Here is a 27,432-nt window from a genome sequence, read left to right as displayed (position 1 = left end):
AAGGGGCCAGAAACTGGCTGAATGGACACGAAAAGAGAGAGTGGAGGGAAAGAATGTGCTGTCTCGTTAGGGGAAGAGCAATTAGGTGTATATAGCAAGATGTATGTAAATTTTTGTATGAGAGACTGACTTGATTTGTAAACATTCGCTTAAAGCACAATAACCAAACCAAAAACCCAGTGCCGTCAAGTCGATTCCAACTCATAGCAACCCTATAGGACAGAGTAGGACTGCCCCATAGAGTTTCCAAGGAGCACCTGGCGGATTCAAACTGCTGACCTCTTGATTAGCAGCCATAGCACTCAACCACTATGCCACTAGGATTTCCAAGCACAATAAAAATTAATAAATTAAAAAAAAAAAAGAAATGTAAGCTTTACTAGAATATCAGCTCCCCAAGATTAGGTGGGAATTTTTCTTTTTTTGTTCACCGATGTGCATCAAGCACCTGTACCTGGCACATGGTGGGCTTTCAGCTTAAACACTCAGTGAACGAGTGAGTAAATCTTTAAGATCTAGTGTATCAAATGTTCCAAGACATCATCAGTAAAATCTCAAAATTCATTGTCTCTGCTAGAATCAGGTAATTCTTTTTACAGTGTTTTTTCACTATATTAGAAGCTAAAGATATCTACTGTTTGTGCATTTCAAACAGTAGATATCTTTAGTAATTCTATAGCTACACACCCGTGAATACAAATGATACCTGGAATGACCTTGTTCTGGTTCCGAGACTGGGCTCTGCATTTGAAATCATCCACCTGGTGGGGTTTGTTTCCCTTGGGATGTACACCCCCCCTCAAAATGGTTAAGGATTCTTGTTTTGTTTGTTTGTTGTTTTGTTCACATGTCTGGACAGAGGACTGGGTAAGTGGTATGGGTGTTTTCTCTGAGGGGAAGGGAGGGAGACCTGGTCTGGGTACCAGTCTGCTGCAATTTTTCAGTCAGTTTCTTCCTTCCACTTTTTATACTTCCCAACTCCAGAGGTTTGTGTTGTGAAGAATGGCTCCCACCTTCACTAGAGTTTTCTCCGATGTGTTCACTGAGCGCAGGTCCCTCACAGGTTTACCAAGATGATTTTGTTCATCCTTTTTTCCCCCTAAATGATCGCCATCTTTTATTCTTTGATAGTCCCTCCCCAAATCTCCGTGGATTTATGAGTTTTAGTGTTCTTCTTATTACTTTATTGCCATTTCACTGGGAGAAGAGAAATAAACAAGTGTGCTTGGATGTTCCCTATGGAACTGAAAGAAAAGTAGGGTTGCTGTTAGCTGCTTCTGAGTTGACTCTGACTCACAGTAACCTTGTATGTAACAGAATGAAATGTTGCTTGGTCCGTCAGGATCCTTGGCATATTTGAGTCCATTGTGTCAGCTGTTGTGTTGTTGTATCAGTCCGCCTCACTGAGTTGCCCTCATTTTCTCTGACTTTACCAACCATGATTTTTTTTTTTTCTAGTGATGGGTCTTTTCCTAGTGATGTGTCCAAAGTAAATAGGCTGAAATCTTACCATCCTTACTTCTAAGGAGTATTCCGGTTGTATTTCTTCTAATACTGTTTTTGTTTTTCTTACAGTCCACGGTACATTTAGTATTCTTCATCAATACCACAGTTCGGATAAATTCTTCTGCGTTCATTTTTCATTTTCCAGCTTTTGCACGCATATGAGACAATTGAAAAGACCATGGCTTGGATCAGGCAGACGTTAGTCATCATAAACATCTTTGCTTCTTAAACTTTGAAGAAATCTTTTGCAGCAGATTTGCCCAATGCAATACATCATTGGTTTCTTGACTGCTGCTCCCATGAATGCTGATTGTTGATCCAAGTAGAATGAAATCCTTGACAGCTTCAGTGTCGTCTTTGAAAATAATACTACAGTTTGTGAATTTTTGTATGTATAAGTCATTCACTCCCAACCCACCAAATATTCTTTTTAAAAAGGCTATTTTTTATAACTTATAATATTCTTCTGGGAGAACTTTGTCATTGTCATTTACTTGATTAGGTGTTCGTTTTCTGAACTCGTGGTACTTTATACTGCTTACTTGTTTGTCTTCCTACTAGGGCATGGCATGGTTTTTTTTTTGAGCATGGGCCATGTCTTTTATCTAAATCATATCTGGCAGCTTACATTAGGTTACAAATTTGATCCTGTGTTTCCCATTCTAAAAATGCTAAAATGGCTCTTTATTGTCTTTAAGTAAGATATAGACTCCTTAGCATCACCTCTAACTCCCTCAAAACTTTGTCACACCTCATGGGCAATTGTGCACATACACAACCCTCTCCGTCCCATAACAAACCCATTGCCATGGAGTCAATTCTGACTCATAGTGGTGTATGGGACAGAGCAGAACTGCCCCATAGAACTTCTAAGGAGCAGTTGGTGGATTCAAACTGCTGACCTTTTCATTAGCAGCTGTATCTCTTAACCACTGTACCACCAAGGCTCCTATACCATGTGTATCTTTTAGGGCTAAGCTCAGATGTCACTTCCTTGAGTAGGTGTTTATCATACAAGCTCCCATGGTGCCCTACACTGTTTACTGGTCTGTCTCCCTTAGACATTCTTTCTAAGTTCATGGACTATGCCTTTTATCTCCATATGCCCAGTACAAGATAATTAATCACAATGATGTCCCTCTATCATGAAATAAAAGTTAAATTGCTACTTTAATAAGATAGGAAAGTATGTGATGTTCTGACACAATTGCCATTCAGAAAAGTTGATAGTTTCGGTGCTTACTGGATTAGTTAGGGAATTACTTAAAATCCCCTTTTTATTACAATGTTGTATTTCTGTAGATCAAAGCTATGCTATGGTTTTTGGGCAGATATTTCCAGAAATAGAATTGATTTGGAATGCTTTTATGTTAAAGTAAGGCTCTGTGAGTAGCCACATGAGAAAAGTTGGTAAAATCTATAATTTCTTTTTTCATAAACAGGAATTCTCAGGTAGTCATTAACAGTCTTAAGAAAGAGTGAATATCTGTGTTGAGCTGTTTTAAAATAGGATTACTGGAAATGGTGGGGCTTTGTTTTTTTTCTGTGTATTCTCTGCAATCATAATCTTTCCAGTTGTATTCATATTTGAACAACAAGTAATTACTGATGCAAATAGGATTATGACTTGTAGCAGACAATAAACAGCCCGAGCAGATGGTCTCTTACAGAACACAGATCTTGTTTCAGCATAACCACTCTGAAGATATTTCTAGGCAGTGGGAACATTTTGCTCTTTTAAAAGAAGGCTGCTTTGTATTTTCTTTGAAGTTTTTGTAAATCCTTAGTAAATATTTTATTATACAGCAAGTAACAATAGTAATTTCATCATGCATAATAACCAAACCAAAACCCATTGCCATCAAATTGATTCCAACTCACAGTGACCCTATAGGACAGAGTAGAACTGCCCCATACGGTTTCCAAGGAGTGGCTGGTGGATTCGGATCACCAACCTTGGTTAACGCCTGAGCTCTTAACCACTGGACCACCAGACCTCCATTATATACATATAAAAATGCATAAAACATAAATAGCCATGTTTCCTGTACTTTAAAAAAAGATGCTGTTGAGACAATTCTGACACATAGTGACCCTACAGGACAGAGTGGAACTGTCCCGCAGGGTTTCTAAGGCTGTAATCTTTACGGAAGCAGACTGCCACATCTTTCTTCCATGGAGAGGCTTATGGGTTCGAACCGCTGACCATTCAGTTTGCAGCTGAGTGCATAATCACTGTGCCACCAAAGCTCCTTCTTTAATATACATAAATAAGTTAAGCTGAATACCCATGTAGCCATTATACAGGGCAAGAAATAGAACATTGTCAGCACTCCAGACTCCCACCCACCTTCACTTTCCTTTCTCAGTTGAAGCCGTTCCTTACTGATTGAGGCAACTACTGTCCTGACTTTCATGGTAACCAGTTCTTTGCTTTGCTTTATAGGTTGAACACTTAAGTGGGCATCACTAAATAAAATAGTTTGGTTTACCTAATTTTGATCTTTATATCAATGGAATCCTATCTTATGCACTCTTTTTGTCTAGGTTATTTGGCTCAACATTATTTATAAGATTCATGTGTGTAGCTGTTCCTTAATATTTATTAATATGTAGTATGCCATTGATGAGTATATCATAATTTATCCTCCCTGTTCTTGATGGACAATGTGTGTTTTCTAGTTTGGGGCTACCATGAACAGTTCTATTATGAACGTACTGTACATGTTGCCTGGAGCACACATGTGTACGGTATGTACTTACAAGTAGAATTATAGAATTTGAGGTATACATATCTTTAAATGTCCCGGATAGTACCAGACAATTTTTTAGCATGGTTGTATCAATTTATACTTCCACCAATAATGTATGACAGTTCTGGTTGACATTGTCCACCTTAAAAAATTTTTTTCCTCGGTTGTGTTGCAGTATCTCATTGCAATTTTAATTTGCATTGTTGTGATTACTGATGAGGTTGAGCACCTTTTCGTATGATTATTGGTCATTAGGATTCTTTTCTATCAAATATCTCTTCAAGTCTTTTGCTGAGGTTTCTTTTGAGCTGTGCCATTTTCTTATGTATTTGTAGGCCAAAAACTAAACCAGACCCATTGCTGTCAAGTCAGTTCCAACTCATAGTGACCCTATATATGACAGAGTAAACTGCCCCAGAGGGTTTCCAAGGAGCGCTTGGTGGACTCGAACTGCCGACCTTTTGGTTAGCAGCTGAACTCTTAACCACTGTGCTACCAGGATTTCCTATTTGTAGGCAGTCTTTACATATTCTGGATTTGAGCTCTTTATGAGTTTTATGTAATGTAAAATTCTTTTCCCATTCTTGCTTACCTTTTTACTCTTTTCATTGTGTCTTTTGACGAACTGAAATTCTTGATTTTAATGTAGCAACATTCTTATTTATAATTGGTGCCATTCGTGAGTTGATTAAGAAACAGGTTTCTACCCTGAGATTATAGAAATATTCTCCCGTGTTCTCTTTTAAATGCTTTATAGTTGTGCTTTTTTCATTTTGGTCTATAAGCCACTAGTCATTGATTTTTATATATGGTATAAAGTAGTGGTCTAGTTTCTTTCTGCCTTTTTTCCTATTTAGATGAGCTATTTGTCCATCCCCACTTACTGCAGAAGTCATTCTTTCCTTTCTACTTTGCAATATCATTTTTGTCAAGAATGAAGTGTCCATATATGAAGCCTGTATAGCCTTTATACCAAAACCCCACTAAGATAGTGCGAGGACAGAAAACTACAGACCACTCACTCATGAACATATATATAAAAACCCTAATTGAAATATTAAAACACTAATTGAATAATATATTGGGAGGTAAAGTTTAACTCAAGAATGCAAGATTGAAATATGAGAAAATCAATTAGAAAATCTGTGATCATCTCAATAGATGCAGAAAAAATATTTGCTGAAATGAAACATCCATTTAAAAAATATATTTTATATTTTTATATATATTAAAACTCGTAACAAACTAGACATAGAATGTTCCTAGCATGATACAGAGATACCAAAATGAAACCTGCAGCCAACATCTTGATGAAGCATTGAAAGCATTCCTTTTAAGTTCAGGAACAGGATGGGGATACCTGCTTGCTATCACCTCATCTATTCAACACTGTAAAGGAGGTCCTAGCCAGAGCAGCAAGGCAATAAGAAGAAAAGTATAAGAATTGGAAATGAGAAAACAAAACTTGTTATTCCCTAATGATATGATTATAAATATACACATTAAAAAAAAAAAGTTCTGGGACCATAGTTCTCCAACCCCTGGCCTAAGCACCCAATTAAAAGGCAGAGATTCCCAGACTGGATTAACTACGTATAGTCTTAAAGAAATCCTTTTTAAATATAATAACACCAAAGGTTAAAAAGGAACCATAGTGTTGCAATGATGATGCACTTGGCTACTAAACAAAAGGTCAGCGGTTTGAACCCATCAGGCGCTTCATGTGAGAAAAGACCTGGTGATCTGCTCGCGTAAAGATTACAGCCCAGGAAACCCTGTGGAGCAGGTTTACTCTCACATAGGGTTGCTGTGAGTCGTGATCGACTTGATGGCACACAAAAGCAACAACAAAAAGCTTAAAGAGAATGCAGAAGGTGGACAGTAATCTCAACTGTTAACTGAAAGGTTAGCAGTTTGAACCCACCAGCCACACCACAGAAGAATGGTGTGGCAGCCTGCTTCCATAAAGATTATACAGCCTTGGAAACCCTGTAGGGCAGTTCCACTCTGTGTTGTAGGGTCACTATGAGTCAGAATCGACTTGATGGTAATGAGTTCTTTAATTATTTTAAAAGTGGGAATGACTATATTAGTATCATACAAATTTGTTGTTGCTGTTAGGTGCCGCCAAGTTGATTTCAACTCATAGTGACCCATGTGACAGAGTAGAACTGCCCCATAGGGTTTTCTAGGCTGTAATCTTTATGGGAGCAGATCACCAGGTCTTTCTCCTGCAGAGCTGCTGGATGGGTTGGAACCCCAACTTTTTGGTTAGCAGCCAAGCACTTAACCATTATGCCACCAGGGCTCCACATTATAAAAAGTTTATCAGGAATAAAGGAGGATTATTTCTTTGATGATGGGGTTATATCACAAGAATATATCATAATTCTGAATCTAGAATCGTCTAATAAAATCTCCCAAATACATGGAGCAAAAACTGATAGAAATAAAAGGAGAAATCAGTGTATGATAATGTTTGGTGATAGTAACACTCCTTTCTCAATAATTGATAGAATAAGTAGATATAAAATCAATAGGAATATCGAAGACCTAAACACCACTAAAGATTTTGAAAACCCTATAGTGCAGGTCTGTTCTGCACACTGACAACAACAAATGGCATCATCAAACCGCTCGACTTAGCTGACATTTAAAGAAGACTCCACCCAAAGACTATACAGAATCATGTTTTTTTAAGTGCATGTGGAACATTCACCAAGATAGCTCACACGCAGGACACTAAAAGAAGCCTCAGTAAATTAAAAAGGATTTAAGTCTATAGACTAAGCCCTGGCCCCACCAAAATTGAACTATAAATCAATAACAAAGATATCTGGTATATCCCATAAATGGTTTGTAATTAAGCAGAACATTTTGAAATAACCCAAAGGTCAGAGAAGAAATCACAAGGAAAAAGAAATGAGAAAATACTTTGAACTGAGTTAAAAGAAAAACATGCTTAGATAGAAATTTAAGCTTTAAATGCTTATATTAAAAAAGAAATATTTGAGGGAACATCATTAAAATGATAAAACCAGACCAAAAAACCCAAAAATTAAACCCGTTGCCGTTGAGTCAATTCTGGTTCATAGTGACCCTATGGGACAGAGTGGAATGACCCCATAGAGTTTCCAGGGAGCACCTGGGTGGATTCAAACTGCCAATCTTTTGATTGGTAGCCGTATCACTTAACCACTGTGCCATGAGTTTCCAGACCAGTTGCCGTCAAATCGAAACCAACTCATGGTGACCACACATGTGTCAGAGTTAAACTGTGCTCCATAGGGGTTTTTTTGTTTCTGTTTTTTAATTTTATTTTGTTGTTGTAGAGAATATACACGGCAAAACATAAATCAATTCAACTGTTTCTGCATGTACAATCTTCTGACATTGATTACGTTATTTGAGTTGTACAGTCATTTTCACCCTCCTTTGCTGAGTTGTTGCATCGCATTAACATAAATTCATTACCCCCTACGGTTCCTATTTAACCTTTCTAGTTTGTGTTGTCAGTTTGATCCCATATAGATAGTTCTTAAAAGAACATAATGCTCTTTTAAGACATTTTTTAGTAGTTAAGCTAAACTATCTATCATTTAGTTTTACAACAGACATTTTTTACTAGTTAAGCTAAACTGTCGTTTAGTTTTTACAAAGACTTCAGGGGACATTTTTGGTTTAAGGTTTACAAGGTTATCCTAGGGCAGTAGTTTCAGGGTTCATCCAGCCTCCATGGCTCCAGAAAGTCTGGAGTCCATGAAAATTTGAAAATCTGTTCTGCGTTTCTCCCTTTTGATCAGGAATCTTCTATAGAATCTTTGATCAAAATGCTCAGTAATGGTAGGTGGGCACCATCTAGTTTCCAGAGGGTTTTCAATGGCTGACTTTTTTGGAAGTAGATCACCAGACATTTCTTTTAAGATGCCTCTGGGTATACTTGAACCTCCAGCCTCCCTAGAGAACAAAAATTACCAAAACTGATTTAAGAAGAACTAAAAAATCTGAATAGCCCTAAATCTATTAAAGAAAATGAATTTGTAATTCTGAATATTCCCACAAATTAATAACCATAACCAAATTAATACCATAAATTAGATGTTAAGTTTCTTCAAACATTTAATAAATAATACTAAACCCTTTCAGAAAATAGGGATGGACAGGACACTTGCCAGTGCGTTTTATAAGGCCAGCATTTCTGTGATACTAAAACCAATCAAAGATATTACAAGGAAAGTAAACTACATACCAATATTCCTCGTGAACATAGATGGAAAAATTCCTTAATATTAGCAAATTGGATCCAGCAATATAGAAAAAAGGATATAAACTATGAATGACCATGTAGGGTTTATCCTAGGAAGTGAAGATAGGTTTAACATTAAGAAATCAATGTAGCTCACTGTATTAACAGAATAAAAACCATGTAAGCATCTTTTTTTTTTTTAAGCATCTTAATAGATACAGAAAAATTGTCAAAATTTAGCTCTCGTTTATAATAAAAACTCTAAGCCAACTGGGAATAGAAGAAAACTTTTTTTTTCACCTGATGAATAGCATCTGTGAAAAACCTACATTTAGCATCGTTTTTAATAGTAATCAACACTTTCCCCCTAAACTGGGAACAAAACAAGGATGTTCACTCTCACCACTTTTGTTCAGCATTGTAATGGAGAAGAGGAAATAAAAGACAAACAGATTGAATGGAAGACACAAAACCATCATTCTTCCCAGAGGGCATGACCATATACATGTAAAATCTTAAGGAAACTACATAAAAACTGCTAATGTGAGTTTAACAGTCACAAGATTCAGAGTCAAAATATGAAAGTTAATTATATTTCTGTAAAATACCCATAAACAATTAGAAATTGAAATTTTAAAAATATATGCCATTTACAGTAGAATCTGAAACTATCAAATATTTAGGGATGCATTTAGCAAAATATGTGCAAGGCTTGAACACTGGAAAGTATAAAACATACTGAGAGCTGATTCTAAAATCCATATGGAAGTGCGCAAGACCCAGAACAGCCAAAAGAATTCATCAAAAAGGAATAAAGTTGAAGGACATATATCACCAGATTTCCTGACTTCCCTTAAAACTACAGTAATCAAGAAAGTGTTGTGTTGGCATAAAGATACATGTATAGATCTTGAGGAAGAATAATAAAGTCCAGAAATAGGTTCACACAATATGGTTAACAGATTTTTTGACAAAGATACCAATATAATTTCGTGGATTAGTGATAGTTTTTTTCAGTGTCGTATCAATTGGTATTGATATGGAAGAAAAAATGAACATGATACCATATGAAAAATTTACTGAAAATGAAAACCACAAAATTTTTAGAAGAAAACATAGGTGAGATATTTGGAGTAGGCAAGGGTTTCTAAGCTATGCTCCCAAAAGCATGAACCATAAAAAAAAAAAAAAAAGATAAAAACTTGAGCTCTTCAAAACACACCATTAAAATAATGAAAAAGCAACCACAGTATTTAGAAAATAATCACCATACATAAATCTGATGAAAGGCTTATATCTGGAATCAAGAACTCTTACAACTCAATGATAGGACTACAAGTAACCGTATTAAAAACGGACAAAAGATTTGAGCAGATACTTTACACAAAGAAAATAGGGAGGGAAATATGGCCTGTAAGCCCGTGAAAAAAATCTTAGTCATCATGATAACAATGGGACCTCACTGCATAGTCAGTATTTAAAAGATTGACAGCATTAAGTGTTGACAGGGATGTTAAACAGCAGAAGTGCTCGTATATTACTGGTGGGAATGTAAAATTTTACATCTACTTTGTGAAATAACTTAGCAGTTTCTTTAAAAGTTTGACACATACTGTTATTTGATAGAACCATTCTGCCGTATACAAATAAAGCTTTAATTCCTTATTGCCCAAAGCTGGAAACAATCCAAATTTGTATCGGCAGGTGAATGGATAAACAAAATTGTAGTTTATCCATATAGTGGAAAGCAACTCAGCAATAAAAAGAAATGAGCCACTGCTCTACAGGAAAATATGTATGAATCTAGAAAGTATTACACTTAGTGAAAGAATCCAGATATAAGAGTACATTCAATATGATTGCATTTCTGTACAAAATACAAATCTAATCTGTAGTGAAAGAGAGAAAATCAGTGGTTGCCTGGGAATGGTGGAATTTTCTGGAAAGGGACACTAATGAACTTTTGGGGGGAGATGAAAATGTTTTATATATTGATTTTGGTGGTAGCCGCCTGGGCATCTCTGTGTTTTTCAAAATTCAGCAAATTTTGTCTTTAAAATGAATGCATTTAATTGTATTGAGTTATATGAGTAATACCTCAGTGAAATTAGGGGAGGGGGAAATCCCTCCTTTCTTTCAGGAAAAATGTTATAATTCAGATATACACCCTCTGAGGATTGAGAATTCGTTATTTATTTGATTTGATATGGTATGAACTTAATCAGCAACTTGCTTTTAGCTTTCTAAAATTACCTCTAACTCTTTCTCGGATTGCCCCCCCCCCCGCAAAAGAAAGGAGAGGGTGGTTGAAAAATATGTGCTAGTATTATGATCAGGCTTTTATAACAGTAATGAATTGTCATTGGGCAAGGTTAAATTATTTATGTTTGGCATGGAATTTCAAGTTTTATACAGTATTGTGTTTCATAACTATACCATCATCATTATATAGTACTTGGAGCTGTATACATAGCTTTCACAAATATTTCATCCTCAAAATAGTCCATGAAATAGATAGGACAGATGTTATCATTCTCTTTTACACATGAGCACACAGGCTCAGAGAGATTGTTAATTTGGTCACATAGCTGACAAGTGTTAGAGGAGCTGGGTTTCAGTGTCTCCACTCTAACATACACTGCTTCCCTTTAAACCATAATTTTGTTGTGTGAGCCTGATCTGTCTTGTCTTCTTCCTTTTTTAATTTTTTCTTTTGTAAACAGTAACTTTATCAATATGCACTCTTGATAAAATTCAGGTTTCTTGGTTTCTTTTCAGGCTGAAGTTTTAAATATTATTTCAGTGTATTACCATATTAACCAGAAACATTCTTGGGTATCCATGGGGTGACCAAAAAATAAGTATAATGGCCAGGGAATTCATAAAGTTTGAACATACTTTTGAGTTCCACAAACCAGTATATGAACAGTTGGCAAGCAATTATGTAATTTGACTAGCTTTCAGAATCTGTTTAACATACTAATTAAACTCATTATGATAATTTTCAGACTAAATAAACTTGAAGATACTATTATACTAATTAAAGGAAAGATTGAAGAAGTTCGTCTTCCTGTAGAAAAAGTGGATGTTATTATATCTGAGTGGATGGTAAGTGTTAACAGAAGAAATGAGCTTTCATTGGTAAAATTTTAAAAACTGAAAATAATTACTAAGGTAGTAATTTTTCTGCATCCTAATTATATTTGATAAATGGCAAAATGGTGGTATTTTAAAAACAGCTATAATCTTTTTATGATACTTTATTCTGAAATGGCTATTCATAGTTTTTTTAAAAAAATTAGCTTTTTTTACCTTTAAAATCATAATACAGAACTACTATTTTTCTACTTTGTAAATTCGTAGAGACCTAAATATGTTTACTTAAAAGCCTCCACTGCTCTTAAGGACTTCCTAAGGCTATTCCGTCAGAATTAACATGGTGCTGCTGTTGCTATCCTAGTAATCTGTCTTTCTCCACATCTTTCTGATCTGTTAGGCAATGCAATCAGTGTCTTTTATCACATGAAGTAGAATTTATTGGTATTATTAAAATAATGAAAATAAGTTATATCTTATATGTTATATCATACAGCTTTATAATCTAGTTTTTTGTTCAAATCATGAAAGTCAAGGTAGAATATTTACTTTAAAATATTTTGTCTCATCTGATTTCACCAGATAAGCTAAAGCCTACATAAAAGATTTCTCGCCAATAGAGAATTTAAGTTGAAGACAGACAGCTAACAGCAGGTGTGCAGTCACTGTTACTCAGGGCACTTTTGTTAATGTCAAATACCAAAAAAACCCCGACCTGTTGCTATTGAGTCAATTCCAACTCATGTGACCCTGTAGGACAGAGTAGAACTGCTCCATAGGGTTTCCAAGGAGCAGCTGGTGGATTTGAACTGCCAACCTTTTGATTAGCAGCTATAGCTCTTAACCATGGCACCACCAGGGCCTGAAATGTCAAATAGTGAAGTAAAAACTGCAAACCAAAATGTAAAAACATTTGAGAGAAAAGTAGAAACACTGTGTAAAACACAGGTATAATTTCTAACACGGAATGCATGTATATTTAGAGTTCAGTTGTACAAATCAAAGGAATTTTCCTCTGAAATGGCCTAGAGATCAGCTAATAGTTATTAAGTACTGGTTATGTGACAAGTATTGTTATAGACACATTAATTTATGTTGTTTCATTTAATCTTGTTTCTCAGTAATCCATGGTTACTATGAGCTGTTTCATATAAGTGCTGTGCAGCAACTCCATCTCAGACTAGCTTTATTAAAAAGAAGAAAAGCATAGAAATAAAATTAAGGGGATCTGACAACTGATTTGACTTATTGATGTGCCAATTAGAATGAAGATAACGTAGCCAGTATCTCTAAGTAAACAAGGGTTTCTTAACCACTTGGAAAGTTTTTCTTAAAAAGAAAAACTATTTGATAAATATATCGTCTCTAAATGAATCTATCAAAAAGTTTGGGAGCAGTAAGTTTTGCTTTGTAATTATCTCTAAATGTTGCATAAACATAGTAATATTTCAAGCAAAATAACGGGAATTTCAGGGAGCTTTTGAAATTTTCAGACTTAAAGTAAATTCCAGCTGGAGCCAATGCAGGTGACTGTGGTTGGTATTTACTCTTTTGTATGTGAAACGGTGTTTTGTTCTGTTTTTAACGCTAGGTTTAGCTTTTAACAGTTCTTAATCACAATATGATTGTTCTTCCTATGCCAAAGAATTTGTGTCAGCACTCTGCTTTCTCTTATGAATTGAGTAATAAGATACAAATTTTTCCATCTACAGTTAAAAATCCAACATTTCTATAAAGACCACAAAAAGATGCTTTGGAGAAAGCATATTTGAGGCATTTATTTAACAACAGCTTGAAGTAGTTTATGCTACATGTTGGCAAACATGATCTTTATTTCTCTAGGATATGTTTTATTTTTCTTAGAAAATGCATCTTTTAAATCCCTCCAAATTAGACTTTAGAGAAAAACTAAAAGACAGCCTTTAGCTCCTTTCCCCTCACCGCAGTTGGACAGTTTTATGTATCTGATAATAAAAACTATTTGGCTAGTTCTTACCCTGCGTAGCACAATATGCTTCTGGATATTGATGTTCTAGGAGTTTTCATCCCAAAATCTGAAAGTTGATCTAGAGTTATTAATACAGGCAGTACCTGGGTTACGAATGTCCAACTTTCATACAACCTGTAGTTACAAATCAAACCCCATAAAGCCTTTTATGTTAAAAATTTGAGGTACAAACAATGATTTGTAGTAACAAATGGACGATACTTTACAATGCACATCAAAACATTATTATTACTGTATTATTATGTTAAAAATGTTTTATTGTATCTGGAAATACTTCTTTAATTTTGTTATGCATAGAAAGGTACACTGTATACTATGACAAACATTTTACTAACTGATGTTAGATACGAACCTTTCCTAACTGTTGTGACTTACGTACAGATTCGATTTAAAGACAGACTTAGAAAGGGAACTCATTCTTAATCAGGGGACTGCCTTATACAGTTGAAGTCTTATAGCCAAAAAATGCAATGACTGAAATAAGAAATTAGCTGGATTGAGTCAATTTATGTGATTGTCTTTATGATGTAAACATCATTGAAAGATGTGCTGGTCTTGGGCTTGTTTGCACTTAGATGCATTTTGTGCCCTATTCCTGCTTTCTTTTTTATTGAAGGAGTTAACTCTGTAGGCTGCTTTTTCCGTGCTCTAGTGACAACTCGTCTCATTGGATTTAGCCAGTGGGAAACACTGATGGGAGATTCAAGGAAAGGAGAAGCCAAGGCATTTCTTCCCCCTTTCACTTTGCCTCTAATGGTTTGCTGGCAAAAGCTGTTCCTTTTGTGACTTAAATTCTCACTGGACAGGCCTATTACAATTCCAGCATCCACTCTGTGACCTTGCTCTGGGCTCTCATAACTGTCAGTACCTCTTCCTTTGTCTCGTTAGCCTAAGTGTAGTAGCTACTTCCTGGGGTTGCTAATGTCTAGGTTGTCTTACTGTCTTCTTGATGACTTCTCATATCTTCTATACTCTGTATAGACAACATCCTGCATTAATTTTCCTGTACCTTAAATAGTCTGTGTAGTTTCTCTTCTCCAGGTTGGACCCTTAACAGATCTAAAAGGCACCTTTGTCCTTGGTGTGATCTCTGCCTTTATCTGGAAGGCATTATGACACAAACTATACTAAGTCACTGGAGTCTGAGATGAATGGAGCCAGTTGTTTGGAAACCAGGGTACTTCTAAAGCCCTTCATGAAGCGAAACAAATCAGGGTGTCCAGGAAGGGATAACTAAGGACTTTCCTTCTTTCTTGCCACAAAGGTGTAACTTTTATGTTTGCGTTATCTTAGTGTCTGCCTCTCCTTGTAATAGTCGGTAGAGTTGAAGTCCAGCAGATTACATTAAATGCTCTGGGTGGAACATTAGACGCTGTAATTTATGGCAGTAATTCCAAGGTGATCAACTCTGGTGCCTTTCTTGTTTCCCTAATGAAATGTGCATTTGAGGCTTTAAGTAGGCTCCTGCTAAAAGGTTTTGAGTCATCTTCGTGGAGTGAAGATATCATTTATGGTATCTTCTAAATTCTGTAAGTCCCTCCTAACTTTGGTACTTCCACTCGGATTTCAGAACTGAGAAGCTGAAAAATTCCAATATGTAATTAAAGAAGGGACAGACATGCTTTCTAAAATATATCCAACATTTTTTAGACGCTCCTTCTTTGACTGAAACAATGGGCAAGTGATAAATAATTGACCGTTTTAAATCTACAGCCACATTTTCATGAATCAGCATTTTAAAATTAAAATATATATTGTATAGAATCCTCTGTCTTTGAAAGTCTTTTTTATATATACTGTAGTAAGGATGCAAAAATCTAGAATGAAATAGCATATACTTTTTCCTCCCTTTTTAAAAGTAAATATCAACAAGAAAGGACACAAAGGTAATATGCCTTCCAGAATTGAGCACATATAATAATATGTACATTTGTTGTTGTTAGGTGCCATAGAGTTGGTTCTGACCCGTGGTGACCCTACATACAATAGAACGAAACATGGCCTGGTCCTGCACCATTCTCACAATCCTTGTTATGCTTGAGCCGATTATTGCAGCCGCTGTGTCAGTCCATGCCGTTGAGGGTCTTCCTCTTTTTTGCTGACCCTCTACAGAGCATGATATCCTTCTCCAGGGAAAATATATAAGACGAAGTCTCGCCGTCCTCACTTTGACTGAGCATTCTGGTTGTACTTCTTCCAGGGCAGATTTGTTCGTTCTTCGGGCAGTCCATGGTATATTCAATACTCTTCACTAACACCATGATTCAAAGGTATTGATTCTTTTTTGGTCCTCATTCATTGTCTAGCTTTTGCATGCATCTGAGGTGATTGAAAACACTATGGCTTGGGTCAGGGGCACCTTAGTCCTTAAAGTGACATCTTTGTATTTTTACGCTTTAAAAGATATCTTTTGCAACAGATTTGCCTAATGCAGTGGGTTGTTTGATTTGACTGCTGCTTCCACGGGTGTTGATTGTGGATCCAAGTAAAATGAAATCCCTGACAATTTCAATTTTTTCTCCATTTATCATGGTGTTGCTTATTGGTCCAGTTGTGAGGATTTTTGTTTTCTCTATGTTGAGGTGTAATCCATACTAAAGGCTGTGGTCTTTGATATTCATCAGTAAGTGCGTCAAGTCCTCTTCACTTTCAACAGGTAAGGTTGTGTCATTTGCGTATCTCAGGTCGTTAATGAATCTTCTTCCAATCCTGATACCCCATTCTTCTTCGTATAGTCCAGCTTCTTGGATTATTTGCTTAGTTTACAGATTAAGTATGGTGAAAGGATACAACTCTGACACATACCTTTCCTGACTTTAAACCATTCAGTATCCCTTTGTTCTGTTTGAGTGACTGCCTCTTGTTCTAAGTACAGGTTCCTCTGAGCACAATTAAGTGTTCTGGAATTCCCATTCCTTACAGTGTTATCCATAATTTGTTATGATCCACGTAGTCGAATGCCTTTGCAAAATCAATAAAACACAGGTGAACATCTTTTTGGTATTCTCTGCTTTCAGCCAGGATCCATCTGACATCAGCAATGATACCGCTCATTTTACATCTTCTTCTGAAACCGGCCTGAATTTCTGGCAGTTCCCTGTCAGTATACTGCTGCAAGTACTTTCGAATGATATTCAGCAAAATTTTTACTTGTGTGTGATATTAATGATACTGTTAGATAATTTCCCCATTCTGGTGGATCATCTTTTCTTTGGAGTGGGCACAAATATGAATCTTTTCCAGTTGGCTGGACGGGAACCTGTCTTCCAAATTTCGTGACATAGATGAGTAAGCACCTCCAGCACTGAATCTGTTTTTTGAAACATCTCAAATGGTATTCTGTCAATTCCTGGAGCCTCGTTTTTCACCATTCCTTCAGTGCAGCTTGAACTTCTTCCTTCAGTACCATCGGTTCTTGACCATATGCTACCTCCTGAAATGGTTGATTGTCGACCAGTTATTTTTGGTACAGTAACTGTGTGTTCCTTCCATCTTCTTCTGATGCTTCCTGCTTCGTTTATTTTCCCTGTAAAATCCTTCAGTATTGGAACTCGAGGCTTGAGTTTTTTCCTCAGTTCTTTGAAGTTGAGAAATGCCCAGTGTCTTCCCTTTTGGTTTTCTAACTCCAGGTTTTTGAACATGTCATTATAATACTTTGTCTTCTCAAGCTGCCCTTTGAAATCCTCTGTTCAGCTCTTTTACTTCATCATTTCTTCCATTCGCTTTAGCTACTCTACATTCAAGAGCAAGTTTCAGTCTCTTCTGACATCTGTTTTGGTTTTTTTCTTTCATTCCTGTCTTTTTAATGATCTCTTGCTTCCTCATGTATGGTGTCTTTGATGTCATTCCACAATGACATCAGTGTTCAGAATGATCAGTGTTCAGTGTGTCAGATCTATTCTTGAGATGGTCTCTAAATTCAAGTGGGATATACTAAAGGTTGTGTTTTGGCTCTCGTGGACTTGCTCTGATTTTCTTCAGCTTCAGCTTGAACTTGCGTATGAGCAATTGATGATCTGTTCCACAGTCAGCCCCTTGTCTTTTTCTGACTAATGATATTGAGCTTCTCCATTGTCTCTTTGCACAGGTGTAGTCGATTTGATTCCTGTGTATTCCATCTGGTGATGCCCACATGTATAGTCGCCGTTTATGTTGTTGAAAAAAAGGTATTTGCAATGAAGAAGTCACTGGTCTTGCAAAATTCTATCATGCGATCTTGCGACGTTTCTGTCACAGAGGCCATGTTTTTCAACTACTGATCCTTCTTTGTTTCCAACTTTCACATTCCAATCACCAGTAATTATCAGTGCATCTTGATTTGAAATACTGGTGGCATAACCTCCAGCATCACAGCAACATGCAAGCCACCACAGTATGACAAACTGACAGACAAGTGGGGCTTTGTAAAGTAACGATATAAAAGTATTTTGCCCCATTTCTCATTTTGGGCTGTCCTTTTCATAATGATTTGTTAGATTTCATTATATAATTCAGATTCGTATCCTTTGTTGGAGATGTGTGTGGCCAATATCTTTTCAAACTCTGTGACTTCACTTTTTATTCTTGTTATGATGTCTTTTGATGAACAGAAGTTCTGTAGTCAAATTGATTGGTCTTTTCTTTGTGGTTAGTACTTTATTTTTTTCCCCTGAGGCCATGAAACTATTTTCCACATATTCGTCACAAATTTTACACCTTTTACTCACAATTAGGTCTTTAACCCACATACACAGTTGTGGGAGTAAAAATTGCCATTACCTTTCCGTGGGCCAGTTTATGATACAGATCAAAATTTTAAAGGTGAGTATTTTTTAATCCAGGAATTCTTAAGGGTGCGTATTTTTTAATCCAGAAATTTATCTAAGCAGATACATAAAACATTCAACAAGGGATGCCTCTGTGTGTGTGTGTGTGTGTGTATGCATGTTCAAAACAAAATTATTTTTCTTACCTTTTCTTCAGCAAATAAGTATAAAAGATACAGGTATTCTTGTTTGATCGCCTCAGCTGCCTCGCAGTTTGCCAAGTGTGTGAGTGTAGTGTGTCATTAGAGCTGTCAGTTGGGAAGATAACTTACTCAAGAGAATTTTGCATAATTATCTTGAAAACTCTCATGTAACTTCATTATTATCACTTTTGTGATAAAGCAAGTGGTTGGCATTAGCACATTTTAAGGTAATAATGTCACATGAGGGACTGGGGAAATTGTTGAAAAACCTTTGCAATTCAAGTGTTCAGTATCTAAGCCTATTGTAAATGTGGTAGTAAAATAAATAGGTTACATTACATCCCATAACATCTTAAGTTTGGATTTTTTTACAACCTTGGACATAGCAGAGAGTACAGTAGATTAGGAGAGAATGCTTATCCAGTTGCTTTTCAGATACCCCTCTATGACTGCTAACCAAAAGGTCAGGAGTTTGAATCCACCAGCCACTCCATGGAAACCGTATAGGGCAGTTGTGCCCTGTCCTTTAGGGTCACTATGAGTTGGAATCGACCGGATGGCAGCGGGTTTGGTTTGGTTTGGTTTAGAACAGTGGTTCTCAACAGGGACATTTGGAAATGTCTGGAGACTTTCTGTGTTGTCACAGCTGGGTGGAGGGCATGCTGCTGGCATCTAGCGGATAGAAGCCAGGGGTGCTGCTAAACATCCTGCAATGGACAGAACAGCCTACACAACAAAGTATTTTTCAGCTTGAAAGGTCAGTAGTGCCATGGTTGAGAAAACCTTCTTTAGAGCTCTCATTTCTATGCTTTGATCATAATTCAACCTCTGGCTCAGGTCATATTATCCTATTTGAAGAATACCAGAGAAGTTTCTTTGTGCAGCAGGTATTTATTGAGCACCTAGCTGGGGTATAGAACAATAAACAAGATAGACAGAGCCCCTGCCTTCATGTAGGTTATGATTTAATGTCTGAGACAAACATTAAAAAGCTTTTTAAAATAAATAATTACATAATTAAAATGTGGTTGCTATTCTAAAGGAAAACTACATCATACAATGATGAGTATAATAAAGGACACTAGGCCTAGTCTAGAGCATCAGAGAAGATTTTCCTGAGGAGGTGACATCATGACAGTATGTTTTATCACATGAATATACAATAACCCCCCCCCGCTAAAAACCTACAGTTAACTAGTTCACCAGATTAATGATGTACTGCCCTTTTTTTTTTTGATATAACATATTACTAGATTTCTATGGTTCTCTGCACACTTAAAGCTAATAAATGTAATTCAGTATGCTACCTCCTATCAATTGAGTTATGTGTCTACAACAGTTTGTTGTGCTTGTCTGCTATAAAGCAGTTAAATATTAAAATATACTGTTGAATAAGATTATAAAAAGGATATAGCTGTTTTTTTTCTATGAAAACTAAATTGCTTTAGAAAATCTCAGTAAGGGCAAATTGCTTTAAAAAAAAAATTGCTGTTCAGTCAGGTTGTGAGTAAAACAGTTGTGAACGACTAGGATCAAGGGGGTGGGAATTAGGAAAATCGACGTGGAATCTCCACATGGCAAGTGCCTTTGAATTTCCTTTCTATTTTAAAGTAATGATTTACAATCAATTATAAATGTGATTTACACAAAGAGGATAAGGCTTCTAATCAATGGCCTTATCTTCGAACAGTATTGGTAAATGAATTTACATTTATATGTTTTTACCAAGAATGTATCATTTTCAGTTAATAACTGACTTCTAGTCTTAAAAAAAAAATTTTTTTTTTTTTGTCTTAGTCACATTGGATAGAATTTTATGTATAGTAAAGTCTTAGACAATTGGGAGTAACATTAGGAAAAAAGTCATCGAATATTGATTATTCTTTATATACTACTTAGAAATCAGAATTAGGTTTTGTAAGCTTGCTTCTTTGTTACAAGTAATCTTTAATTTTATTTTTAAGTAATTCCAGATTATTTACTATTTGTCACTCAGCATTTTACAAATTAACTCTTCATTTTGTTTCTACCTCTCTCTTCCCTCACATTTTTCAGTAGTTAAATTTTACTTAAATGTGTCAGAAATTCAGTTATATGAGCTAAAAAAAGTTAGAGAAGTACCTTATACTAACTAAAGGCATCACTTTTATCACTAATGTATCTGATCCAAGAAGATACTGTGAGTGGGCATTTTAAAAATAGTATTGCCATTTCAACAAATAATGTTAATATTCTATTTCCATATTTAATTCAATATGTTCCTTTCATAGTAATTTTTGAAGTGTAAATGCAAGATTTAATTTAAAAAAGTAAATGTCAGTTTGAAAAGAAGAATACCCATGAGCATCGTGGGAGGATATGTCGAGTATAATTCCCTTCCCAGATGGCACCCCTGCAGGTGAGGCAGCGGCCTGTGAAATTGCAGGCTGAACTGCACTGCGGACGAGCAGGTCACCTGGAGCACAGCCTTCCGATATCAGTAATAAATGACGTGGTTCAGGACCAAGGACAGTTCCCAGGAACTTAGAGGCTCACAGAGGGAGCCTGTGGTAAAATGAAGTTGAGCAAAGTGGAAAGTTGAGAGAAAGGTCAACTAATGTTAGTAATACCTATAAGAATCTTTTCATCTGATAATATTAACTGGTATGCTAATTTTATCTCACAAATGTCATATATTGGTACTGCATATGTTGTAGCACTTACATTGATTTTCAAAACTAATATCTCCACATTGGATGGTAGCCAAGAGCCAGCAATGTTATCACACTGAAATAATATGAATTGCATTATACCCATTATAAATTCCAGTCTTATTTAATATGCTCTACGGCCCTACTATTATAAAAAAGTCAAGAATACATATATGTACAGAAAGCTAAGTTCTTTGATACACGGATGGGAGGGAGAAGGAGGGGGAATCACTTTTTTATCACTGTCTAGATAGCAGACAGTTGTTACTTATGGTGATATGAAAGGCAATCCCAAATATGGGTAAAGGCAGCACAACTTGACCAAGGTAAATAAAGACGCCAAGAAGTACATGCGAAAAGGGGACAATTTTGGTAAATGTTATAACATATATAATTTTGCGACAATAGTAAAAATAACCAAAAAATATGTGTGTGGTTACATAGGTAGGTATGGATGCATATATGTTTATAGGAAAGCATATGCGAGTAAATGCATATGCATCTATAGATACATCTGTAGGTATTGTATATACATGTTTGGGTGTGCCGTATATATATTAGAAACCCTGGTGGCATAGTGGTTAAGTGCTATGGCTGTTAACCAAAAGGTCGGCAGTTCGAATCCACCATCCACTCCTTGGAAACCGTATGGGGCAGTTCTACTCTGTCCTATAGGGTCGCTGTGAGTCAGAATCGACTCCGTGGCACTGGGTTTGGTTTTTTGGTATATATATCGACATATATAACAAACCACATAGGAGGCACCATTATGGATGCTTCCTAGACATATTCAGACAACTTGCAGAATTGGTTTACTGGCTCAAAAGGCTTTTGAGAGCATAGTCTTGGGGGCCAATTTAGTCAATTGGCATAACATAGTTCTACATCCTATTTTGGTGAGTAGCATCTGGGGTCTTAAGAGCTTGCGAGGAGTCATCTAAGATACAACTATTGGTCTCTACTTCTTGAGGCAAAAGAGAATGAAGGAAATCAAAGGCTCAAAGAAGAAACTAGTTTGCAGGACTAATAGCCCACACAAACCACAGTCTTCTCTAACCTGAGACCAGAAGAACTTTATGGTACCTGGCTAGCACGACTGACTCATTCTGACCAGGGACACAATAGAAGATCCTGGAGAGAATGGAAGAAAAATGTAAAACGAAACTCAAATTCCTAAAAACAGCCAGACCTACTGGCTGAGACTATTGCCCTAAAATGCCCTTTGAACTTGGAATTGAAGCTATTCCTGTAGGTCACGTTTCAGCCAAATGATTGATTGATTGGCTTATAAAATAATATCACCTGTGAGTGACGTTCTCCCTTAAACAATTAACTATATGAGAGCAAATGGTCAGCCTTTTCGCAAAAACAGAAACCCTGATGGTGTAGTGGTTAAGTGCTACGGCTGCTATCTAAGAGGTCGGCAGTTTGAATCCACCAGGTGCTCCTGGAAAACTCTATGGGGCAGTTCTACTCTGTCCTATTATGGGGTCACTATGAGTCGGGGAATCGATTCGACGGCAATGGGTTTGGTTTGGTTTGGCTTGGTTTCCCATAAGCAAAAATGAGAAGGCAAGGAGGGGAAGGGAAGCTAGATCAACGGAAACAGAATGGGAATAATGAGAATGCTGGCACGTTGTAATGAATAGCACAGAACAGTTTGTATAAAAATTGTTAAAGGGGAACCTAATTTTTGTGTATATGCTCACCTAAAATACAATAAAATACTGTTTTTAAAAAAATAGAGTAGGATACAGTTTTTAATCATATGCCAATGAAGAGAGAAAAAGAAGATAGCAAATGGAAAAGGTGAAAGAAAAAAGACTTAAAGTTTCTGCTTCTATTCACTTTAGTGTCAATTCTACCCTGCAGTAGCTGACCCTACATGATGTTGAGTTAGTGTGGTCTTTCATGGGTTTTATGTGTTAGCTGTGTGCCCCAGGCAGTGTTCTAAATCCTTTTCATGCATCAGTAGAAACATTTAGTCATTTGTTTTGAGAAATTCTCTAATAGTGATGGCTGACTCTGAAGAAATGAGAAGACATGGCATTTATGGAAGAGGTTTTTGATGCCAGGGAAGATTATCTTTTCTCTCTTATTCATGTGCACTCTCTGTCACTGTTGTGTTTAGCAGTTGAATCTTAAGGTCAGCATTTTGTTAGGGGAGTTGAAAATTTCCCCAGTAGTTTATCCAGCTGTATGACCTAAAATAAGATGCTTAACTTCTCTGGGACTGATTTATGTAAAAATTAGATGTTTGAATAGAACCTTGGAAACTATCTCTGATGTTGTCTGATTGGGGTTCTAATCTTAGCTAAAGGTATGGAGTCTGTGGCAAAATGCTTATTGGTGTTTATTATTTCAAAAGAGACATATGGGAATGTCTTAAGTGTAAATACCAAAAAGCAGTGTATTAAGTAAGATTGAGTTTTGGGGACAAGAAAAAAAATCCCTGTGACATTCTTTACGTGAAGAATCTTAAGGTTGGAACTTGCCCTGATTTGGAAAACTTGATCCAATTATTTTGATTGGTTTTCTTAAGTTCTGTTTCTTAGTTATAGAGAAATTTTGAGTGTTTTGTGCGTGTGTGTGTCTCTGTGTCTGTGTGTATATGCACATAGTTTCACCTGGTCTGAAAAAATAAATGACACAAGAAAATGTATTCTGATAGATGCCCCCCAAAAAGCAAGAATTTCAGTTCTGAATCTTGGGTTGTAATATAGGACTGTTCACTAAATAAACATTATATGATTCTAGACAGCCTGGTAAGGTTTTATTTTCTAATTTCTTAAACATAATTTTAAAATATAAATAGTCTTTCATAAATATATTTTAATAGCTCTTAATTTATTCAGCTAGGCTAATATTTATTGTTCCAGAATGTTTTGCACATATTAACATATTTAATCCTCACAACAGCTCTGTTAAGTATATTGTGGTTATTACCTGGAGCCCCTGGGTGATGGAAATGATTAACGAGCCACTAAGCAAAACGTTGGTTGTGCTGTGGAAGAAAGGCCTGGTGATCTGCTGCGGAAAAATCAGCCATTGAAACTCTATGGAGCATAGTTTTAGTCTGACACACGTAGAGTCCCTGTGAGTCAGAGTAGAATCATTGGCAACTGATTTTTTAAGTTATTTGCCACTTTACAGATGAGGAAGCTGAAGCACAATTACGTTAATTTGCCCAAGGTCACATAGAGAAATGGGCCCAGCTGAGATTCAAATCCAGAAGTCTGTTGATATTAACCATAGTACCAAATTAAAATATGGCATAATTTAATCTCTGGTGAATTGCTAGTAATAACTTTGTCCTAAATTCAGTAAATGAGCATATTGCTAAAAGGAGCTACTTTCAATTATTGATCCAAAATAATTTTATTTGTAGTATATGGAAATAAGATGGAATTTGATCATATGAAAACAAATACTGAGGTTTAGGTCCGTACTTTGAAAGAGCACTACTAAAAAACAGTTTAACACAGTGCAAAATCATTAAGAAATGATTTTTCTCTTCCAAAAAAGATTGAAGTATACTGAATATTGTACTAAATTTCAATATTGTATGTTGTACTAAATATCGTATATTGTACTAAAGCATGAATCTGTTGTCATAGTCAGACTGTTAATGCCGCTTTAACACGTCCCACTCTTGCAGATAGGGACTGTTTTTTCTCTCATCTATTAAGATGTTCTACAGCTGATCATTTTCCCCAAAGGCAAGCAGTTGTCCCACCTTTTAATAATTCGTTGGCATAGATTAGAAGACACTTTAAACAACAGATACATGCCTATTTGTAAGCATTTTATGCATGTAGATCTGCATGACTTACATATGATTGGTGAAGACTACTTATTTGAATTCCAAAAGTCCCTTGTACTTTGAAATCACAGGTGATATTGATGAGGAACTAACTCGTGTTTGACGTATTACTGAAGTACTCTGCTCACCCCTGACCTCCAAAAAAAGTATTTTCCACTAAATGCTTCATTTTCCTAATGTAAACACATTAGTACAAGAGCTTTGTTGCTGAGTCCTTCTTTGGTAGGCAATTATTTTTTTATGAATGAATTAGTGTGTTAGCTGTGAGAGGGGTTAGGTAAACTCAATGTAGAGTTGTTAGCAAAGTAATTAGTTCCTTTAAATGATAGAAGCATGAGAGCTGTATTTTCTATAAATTTAAATTTGCTGTTAACCTCTTATGAAGATTATCTACTCTGGATTTGCAGGGATTTGTTGTTGGTCTGGAGAAACAGTTGAGACTTTTTGTTCAAGTGATTAAAGGATATTCTGTTTATCCTGTTGGACGGTTATTCATACACGAAACAAATGAGTGGGTGAAAATAAGTTTGTGTTAGAATGCTAACATTAGGACACATTCACCTTTGCTCACTGTAAGATGTATTATGCCCTAAGCACTATGCTGAGCACTTCCTTTTCCTGCTTAGGGGAGGTTGAGGGGAAGGGTGGCCTATAAGGGGAGAGACTGCCTGAGACTGGCATTGATTTCTCAGCCATGATTACTCCGTCATTTTTGTAATAAACCTTGTGGCATACCATTAGAATGAACCATATCTGACAGCAATAGCAGCACATTCTCTTCGTTTGTGCTGATGATCCTTTCTTGGTAGAGGACCCATTACTGCACTGTACAGTCTGGAGTGTACTAGGGCAGTGTTTCACAAGCTATATTTCAAGCAACGCTAGTTCTTCAAGGTCTTGATAGATGTTAAATATTCAAAAAGAGTTCTGTATTCAAAAAGTGGGTAACTTGGTTAAAATACATTCAGCAGTTGTCTTTACTATAACACTTCTCAGAACGTTTAATGTACCAATGTGCGTTATGTATCTTAGAGCACGCTAAAACATCTGGTGTATCTCAAACCTCTTTGACTAAGGAAGTTTTTTTTCCCCCATTTCTTTCTTTACCAAGAAGAAAATAACTGGGCAGCAAATACTTTGGGAAATGGTGTTCTAGACTAGAGTTTCTCAACCCCAGTGCTGTTGACATTTTGGGCCAGATAGTTCTTTACTGTAGGAGACTATCTTGGTGCATTATAGGATGTTTAGCAGCATCCCTAGCCTCTACCTACCAGATGCCAGCAGCACCCCTCTCCCCAGTGGTGATGATCAGAAATGTCACCAGATGTCCCCCCAGGGGGGAAAATATTGCCCAGTGGAGAACTATCGCTCATTAGTATCACAGTATTCCTGGAAGTTATATAAAGTACATTAGCAATTTTTATTTTAAACTTCTAATGAAGAGGAGGTAGTCTGAAAAGTGGGAACATGTGTAAAGGAGAATTCAGTACATTCTACAGTAATAAACTCTCTGGGTTCACTTTATACCTTGGCCAGATTTTCCAATAATTATTATGTAGAGAACTGATTGCAAAAGAATAATTTCAGACTTTACAGACTATTATATGGCAGAGACAGAAATATAATACATTTTATATTAAAAGAATATCCCAGAAATTTAAATTCATCTCCTTATGAGTATATTGCACATTTCTAAAATCTATTATTTTCTTTTTTATGCAGGGCTATTTTCTTCTTTTTGAGTCTATGTTAGATTCTGTCCTTTACGCAAAGAACAAATACTTGGCAAAAGGAGGATCGGGTGAGTATAAAATTCTAGTTTTGATAATCTAATTTTAGTCTGGCAGAACCAAATGAGCCTTTGGATTTCAAGTAAACTGCATGGTTGAAAAAGTTCCCAGTGGAAATGAAAGATGTTTCCATTAGAAGTTGCTTTAAGTCATTCATTTACTATATTGTGGCTAGAATATTATATAAGATATGCAGGCCTCCAAGTTAATGGTATTCTCAAGAACACCTTTTATAAAATACTAAGGACTAGGCTTTGGAAGCTTTTTGATTTCAAGTCAAAAGCTAACAGAAACTCTTTCTCATTTTTAATCCCTATGACCTTCAGGTCCTTTTTTCTTAGTAGCGTATTTCATACTAAGATGAAGATTATTTAATGGTAAATTTTCCATGACTTCATTATATACATAAACCTGGCTTCTTTATGATTTAATGAGAACATTTAAAGTGGTGACTGTTTTCTAATAATTTTTTAAAGCACAGCATCCTCAGTGTTGATAAATGGACCCCAGTAAATTTGGCAAGGCTTTCTTTTCCTGTGCCTGGAAAACTTCGAATCATATTATCTCACAGT

General features: G+C 36.1%; 1 protein-coding gene across 3 annotated transcripts in view; it reads left to right on the top strand.

The window, feature by feature from the left end:
* Positions 1 to 27,432, top strand: part of PRMT3 (protein arginine methyltransferase 3) — a 127,755-nt gene that overhangs the window by 25,005 nt on the left and 75,318 nt on the right. For all 3 annotated transcript variants that reach the window (XM_003411968.4, XM_064288346.1, XM_023550778.2), the window contains exons 10-11: positions 11,514 to 11,613; positions 26,793 to 26,871. In XM_003411968.4, coding sequence (XP_003412016.2) covers positions 11,514 to 11,613; positions 26,793 to 26,871 — 179 coding nt within the window. The remainder of the gene's footprint in view (positions 1 to 11,513; positions 11,614 to 26,792; positions 26,872 to 27,432) is intronic.

Source organism: Loxodonta africana, chromosome 7, assembly GCF_030014295.1.
Source record: "Loxodonta africana isolate mLoxAfr1 chromosome 7, mLoxAfr1.hap2, whole genome shotgun sequence".
Taxonomy (NCBI): domain Eukaryota; kingdom Metazoa; phylum Chordata; class Mammalia; order Proboscidea; family Elephantidae; genus Loxodonta; species Loxodonta africana.
The sequence above is the reverse complement of the archived record's forward strand: the minus strand, read 5'-3'. Positions and strand labels throughout refer to the sequence as shown.